The sequence below is a fragment of the Castanea sativa genome, chromosome 8 (assembly GCF_040712315.1).
Source record: "Castanea sativa cultivar Marrone di Chiusa Pesio chromosome 8, ASM4071231v1".
In the NCBI taxonomy this organism is placed as follows: domain Eukaryota; kingdom Viridiplantae; phylum Streptophyta; class Magnoliopsida; order Fagales; family Fagaceae; genus Castanea; species Castanea sativa.
In genome coordinates this window covers 14876834-14883181 of record NC_134020.1, presented here as the reverse complement: position 1 = coordinate 14883181, position 6348 = coordinate 14876834, and the positions used below count along the sequence as shown (strand labels likewise).

General features: G+C 35.6%; 1 protein-coding gene across 2 annotated transcripts; it reads left to right on the top strand.

The window, feature by feature from the left end:
* Nucleotides 1-493: 493 nt before the first annotated feature.
* LOC142607843 (ethylene-responsive transcription factor ERF119-like) lies at nucleotides 494-3097 on the top strand. 2 transcript variants are annotated; one of them, XM_075779487.1, is made up of 3 exons: nucleotides 494-675; nucleotides 1075-1306; nucleotides 1431-3097. In XM_075779487.1, exon 3 carries the CDS (start codon nucleotides 1686-1688, stop codon nucleotides 2763-2765), a length of 1080 nt encoding a protein of 359 aa, XP_075635602.1. In that variant the 5' UTR covers nucleotides 494-675; nucleotides 1075-1306; nucleotides 1431-1685; the 3' UTR covers nucleotides 2766-3097. The 2 variants fall into 2 exon arrangements, with proteins under 2 accessions (XP_075635602.1, XP_075635601.1); XM_075779486.1 differs by lacking the exon at nucleotides 494-675 and having other exon boundaries at nucleotides 767-1306.
* The last annotated feature ends 3251 nt before the right edge of the window (nucleotides 3098-6348 follow it).

Genomic DNA, 6348 nt, shown 5'->3' with positions numbered 1-6348 from the left:
TGAATCGTACGTTGCCGAATCGCGGCGCTGTGTTTCCCAAAAAAGCTCACCACGCTCCTTCAAAAGCGCGTGTCCAACCAACGAATGAGTCTACTATACAAACCCAAATAGAATTATAGAATCATCCACCGTTGGATCCGGAAAGCTTGAGGCACGCGCACAGAGAGATCGTTAGTCTAGGATTCCTCCTGATGACTATAACAAACATATCTGACCCCTTACCATCTATGTTATGTATGATAAATGATATGATGTGCCAGATATAACATTGAAAATGGGTCTTTTATTAATTTATTTATTTAATTTTTTTATGAACTAGAAAATGGGTCATGTTCCATGAATGTGCATGCATCTTTATAGATAGTCATGCCAGCTCATCAACCATAAATTTAATACCAAAAATAAATAATTTCCTATTAATTTTTTACTCACCTCCTCTAATCTCTCTCTTTTTAATGCTAAGTTTTGACCGCTTGGGAAAAGGTTTCAAGGTGAAATAGGTTAAAGAGAGTGTGTTTAACAAAACCCAGCACAGAGAAAGAGAGAGAGAAAAAAAAAAAAAAAAGAAGAGATAGCGACGTGCACATAGGCACATTAGTAATATAGAATATAGAGTGTGTTTAGAGAGAGAGAAAAAGCTAATTCAGTGAGAGAAAGACAAGACCGGCGAAGAAGGTATACTATGAATCAATTTTTTTTGTTTTGTTTTGTTTATTGTTGCTGTCTGTGATTTTCGATAAATATTAGTATTTGATTTATTTATTTTATCTGACGATGTTTCTATAGAGATTTGCGTCTGTGTTGAATTGTAAAATAGTCATAGGTCTTTTATACACACTCTCTCTCTCTCTCTGGGACTAGTCGGTCTATATTACTGTTTCTGCAAAATCGATAATAACTCAAACCGATCTTTTTTGTCAGTATTTAGAGAGAAAAATCGTGACCATAGATTCCTAATCCTCTGAATCTCTTTTTTGGGTTTCGTTTCTTTGCTGTGATATCTATATCTATTGGTATCTGATAAAATTTTTCTTCTCTTTTTGGTTCTTTTTTGGGCTATTCTCTCTTTGTTAGAACGAAGAGAGGTTGGGTTCGGTGTTGCGAGGAGGAAAAGTGCAAGGCGCGGAGGTTGCGGTAGCGGATTTATGTCGGCTGAGTTTGATTTGGTTTTGATTGGGGCTCTGTTGCAGCTCTGGATTTTCACTATTGCTACCTTCGAATCTGTGTGTTGTTTTACTCTCTGCTGTTTAAGGCAGAGGTTGAATCTTGTGCTCTCGTCTGTTTCGATGCGTTTGAGGCTAAAAAGGTATGTGGGTTTTAGCTATTTTTTGTCAAAGCTTAAATCTTTGTTAAACCCTGGTTTGATTTCTGGGTTTTTGGTTACGAATCTGAGTTGGGTTTTTCTGTTTATTTTGATTTGGTGTTTGCAGGACTTGTTCTGGAGTAGAGTGTTTTGCGCCTTTTCATATAAAGAGATTTTCTTTTCTTTTCTTGTTCCTGAGAGGGGGTCTCACTTGATATAGTCAGTGTGATTCTGAGATTTTTGAGAGAGAAGAGAGCCTTTTATTTATTTATTTTTTTTCATTTTTGTCTGCAACTTTTTTTTTTAAAATTTATTTGTCTTCAAAAAATTTCTGGGTATTTTGAGGGGTTTTGGAGAGATTTCGTTCAGAAAGTAAATTAAAATGCCAGAGCCTCGGAAACAACCTGCGAAGTCTAAGAAATCCACAGCAACAATTCCCTCTGGAGAATCATCGATTACGATGATGAGGAAAGTCCGTGTGATCTGTTCAGATCCTTATGCTACTGACTCATCTTCAAGCGAGGATGAGTGTGAGAATAGGAGGGCTAAGAAATGCAAAAAATTCATCCGTGAAATTAATCTTCCCCTTGTTTTGAAACAACAATCGAAGCCTTCTACTCTTGAGTCAGAGAGCTCTTGTCAGGACAGTAACAACAACAATGGTACCAAAACCCCCAATATTGTTGAAGCCAGACAGAAGAAAAGGGTTTTGGCTAAAACCCCATCTAGAAGACCCTCTTCTTCCAAGTATAGAGGGGTTAGGCAAAGGAAATGGGGAAAATGGGCTGCTGAGATTCGAGACCCATTCAAAGGAGCTAGGATTTGGTTGGGGACTTACAATACTCCAGAGGAGGCTTCTGAAGCTTATGAGCGAAAGAGACTCGAGTTTGAAGCTGCTATGGCTCTGTCTAGTGCGACTCCTGCTGTTACGGCTTCTGCTTCCTCTGAAAAGAGCAATAATGCGTCGACGTCTACAGCTGTGGTATCTCCATCACAGAACAACCAGCAACCTGTGTCTTCTGAGGATTCTGAGGGTGTGTTGTCGCATACATCTCCGGCTTCCGTCCTTGAATTGGAGACCTCTGCGTCCAACACCAAAGGGAATGCAACTGATTTTATCACTGATGAGTGTTTTGAGGTTACTAATGCCGAGATTAGTTTGGCGGAGCTTCAGATACCTGATGATTTGGGTCTAATGGACGAGACATTTGTTGATGTTCCATTTGAGCAAGAGCTCAATTTTGAGCCTGAGTCTGAGTTTGATCCTCTTTGCTTTGATAATATTGGGCAGTTTTTCGATGGTTACAGTGGCTTGGAGGACATTGAGATTTGTGGGTTTGACAATGATGGCCCTAGCGAGCTTCCTGACTGGGATTTTGCTGATATAGGCAATGATTTTGCTGACATTGGCAACGACATTGCTTCTTGGATGGATGAACCCCTCAATATACCCTGCCAATAAGTTTTGCAGCTTAGGATCAATTAGTATTTGTTATTATTATTAGTTTTATTTATAGTTTTGAGAAGGTTGAACTTGAAATTCTTGGGAACCACAATATGTTCCTGAGAGAGTGGTTTTGTGAGTTTATTTTATTTATTTAGGAGTAATGTTTCAAAGAGATGGAGAGGAATGAGCCATGATTGTAGTGAGAGATTTACCTTGGGTTTTCCTGTGCTATAAGAGCCGTCCAAGGCCTTCTCAGAGAGTGTTTCTCAAAGTTTTGCTCATTTCCTCGCATCTCTTTTTATTATATTTATGAGGTATGAAATGATATGGATTTTCTGTGATTTGCATTTTGGTATTTCGTTTTGCTTGCTAGGCTCTTTATTTTTGGCTTATACTATAATCTTTGGGCAGGTTGAGAATGCATTTTTTATGTTTAATACTTGTTGTTATGTTCATGGTGATTGAATCTCGTCAGTTGAATGAGCACGAACATTGTGCTATGTTCTCTTTGAGGGTCATTTTAGTGGGATCCTTTCAGAAAGTGAGTCCATGGAAAATTCATTCCCCCCCCCCGCGGCAATAGTTGGTTGAGATTGAAAATTACATGGTCCTAAATCTCGATTCCCAGGGTTGATTGTTGTTCTTTTCTTTAGCCTGCTTATTCTGTGTGATGAAAAAAAAAAAAAAAAAAAAAAAAATCTATAGTGAAGTAGTAGAGAGACTGATGCAATTGCTCTTGTATGCCTGAGTGGGTGAGGCTTTCCAAAGATGTCCACAAGGTTGTACCAGAAAGTAGGGCCAAAGTTGGATTTCTTTTACCAAGCAATGCATATCTTCAACTAGAGGCAGAAAAAGTTATCTCTGGTCTGGAGTCCTTTTTCTGCTAGCTGTATCGCAATTGCTCTGAAATCTCTATCCACAAGTTAGTCTCTTCTAGGGGTGTGTATGGATCGGTCAGGAGGAATTTTTTAACTCAAATCATCATACTGAAATCTCTATCCACAAGTTAGTCTCTTCTAGGGGTGTGTATGGATCGGTCAGGAGGAATTTTTTAACTCAAATCATTATAGTGGGACAAAAAAAATTCGACCCAACCTGACTTATCACATATGTTCAACTTAATCCAATTCAATTTACATGGGTCGGGTTGAACTCATGAGTTAGATATTTTTTATTATTATTGAATTGAACTAATATTTTTTTATTAATTATATAACATATTTAAATATATATTAAAGAAAGTAATAGAATTTTATATTATATTATGTTTGTAGGAATTGATGAAGTGCTCTATAGTTTGATTTTAACTTAAAAAAAAAATTTATTAAATATATAATATATTTTAAATATATATTAAAATATGAGTGGGTCGGGTCGGATTTGGCGGGTTTGTAATTTTATGACCCAAACACAATTTGATCCGCTACAAATTTTTTTATTTTTATAACCCAACTCGACTCACCAAGCCCTAAAAACCGACCTAATCCGACAAGTTGGGTCGGGTCAAATCAAGTTTGGCAAGTTGGTGAATTTTCTGCACACCCCTACTCTCCCGTCTTCACTTCACTCTCCCTCTCCCTCTCCCTAGTCAATTTAATAGAGAGCTACCGTGACAAAAAGCAGCGAGTTTGGTGAACACAACTTCAATGCATGTATGCGTTTCACACGTTTTAAATGAAGCTCCTACAGTGCAATGCATGTGCCACTTTTTTTTTTTTTTTTTTTTTTCTAAAATAAAATTGAACCCTGGACTTTACTTAGGAAACAAATGGCTAATTGAGCTACAAGCCTACAAGTACATGGCACATGTGTCGCTAATAATTTGTGAAGTAAATTTATTTAGGATGTTAATTTGAATTAAAAATTACGAAAAAAAAAATGCCCCTAGGTAAAAGGAAAAAAAATGGAAAATCGGTTTGATTTTGCCTTTGGGTGAAATTTAGGCTGTGTTTGGTAGCCTAAATTATTTTACAGTCAACGTCTATTTGAATTTTCGTTTGACCAAATTTTTTGTAGTTACCAAACACACACAAGGGTATAAAATAATTTCTTAAAAGTGTTTTCACTCAAAACAAACGCACCCGTATTTATGAAACCTCATTCGACAAAGGGCTAAACACCCTTCCCTATCTATTTCTCATTTTCTTCTTCTTCTTCCATTTTTTTTAATGAAATTTTCTTGTTTGTTTGTCTACTTGAGCTAGAGCTATTTCCTCCATCGCAAAGATCATTTGAATTTTTGGAATTGGTTAACCATCTGACGAACAATATTCGACCACTACGTTGGGAGCAAGTATGGACACTTTTGATTGTTCTATTCTATTTGTTGGCAACGGGCCAAGCAATTCTCACCCATTGAATTCGGGTTGAATAATGGGTTAATACCAAATTTATTTTTATTCAACTTGTGAGCAGCTCTAAATGCATTTGTAGGTTTGTATAAAGAATGTAATTGCTCATTTTTATAGAAAGGAAAAAAAAAAAAAAAAAACTGATTTATTCAGTGTTACTCATTTTGAATCCAAAAACTCTCCATAACTAGTTTGAAGGGATTAATAGTTCAATATTCAATAGTTAGTAGTCAATACCGGTTCATACCGCTTTCCGCTCGCAATGTTGTTGTTTTCATTTGTGTTTGTTACTCTTGATTTGTTGGGTTTGCTTTTGCTGTTATGATTTTCATACTAAATGCCTAAATATTAAATCTAGTAATAAAATTACACACATTGTGCGAAACACACTTTATACACTATTTTAACAAATCTTTAGTAACATGTTATTACTGATTCTAATTTGAACTTAACTATTGAAATTACTTTTTGTCCTATCAAAAACAGCCACTTAAAATATATTATGAAAGTGTTGTGAAAATATTATAAGCATAATTTCTCAAACATTTTACCAATAACAAACCACCACTATAGATTTTGCAACAAAGTGTTGTGGAAATATTACAACATTGCTCTTCTCAAACATTTTTACCCCACTTCATTTCATCTCGCTGCCAGCATCGTTCAACTTGACTATGGATTGGACGTGGCGGCAAATTTTTTTTTTTTCTTCTCTTTCTTTAATATAGTTACTAAATTCCTCAGCTTATCAGTTATGAATTGTAAGTTCCTAAAGTGCGTTTTGTAAGAACAGTCCATTTAGTAAATTAATTAACATGTTAATGTACTAAAGTCAACCGACCAATTGTTTCTCAAAAAAATAATAAAAATAAAAAGTCATCCGACCAACAAATTTTTTAATTACTATAGTGCAGATAATACTGCCCTACAACCGAAATCTTCTTATTCATTAACTACTCCCTTTGAACAATACAAGCACATCTTTTGTGACAAATCAACAACCATAAATAATGCACACTATTGAGATCTGTCTCTAGGCACGAGTGCCAATTTCATAAATCACAATGTACAATACAAAGTGAAAAACCTAAATTCTATCCCAAACTGGACTGAACATAAATCGTTGAAATTGCTCAAACCATTGTAGCATTGAGTGATGCAAATTTTCTCATATATGGTGTAAATTACATTTTTCAACGTGGATTGTACATTCTTATTTTTAACTTTTATGAAGAAATTATCTATCT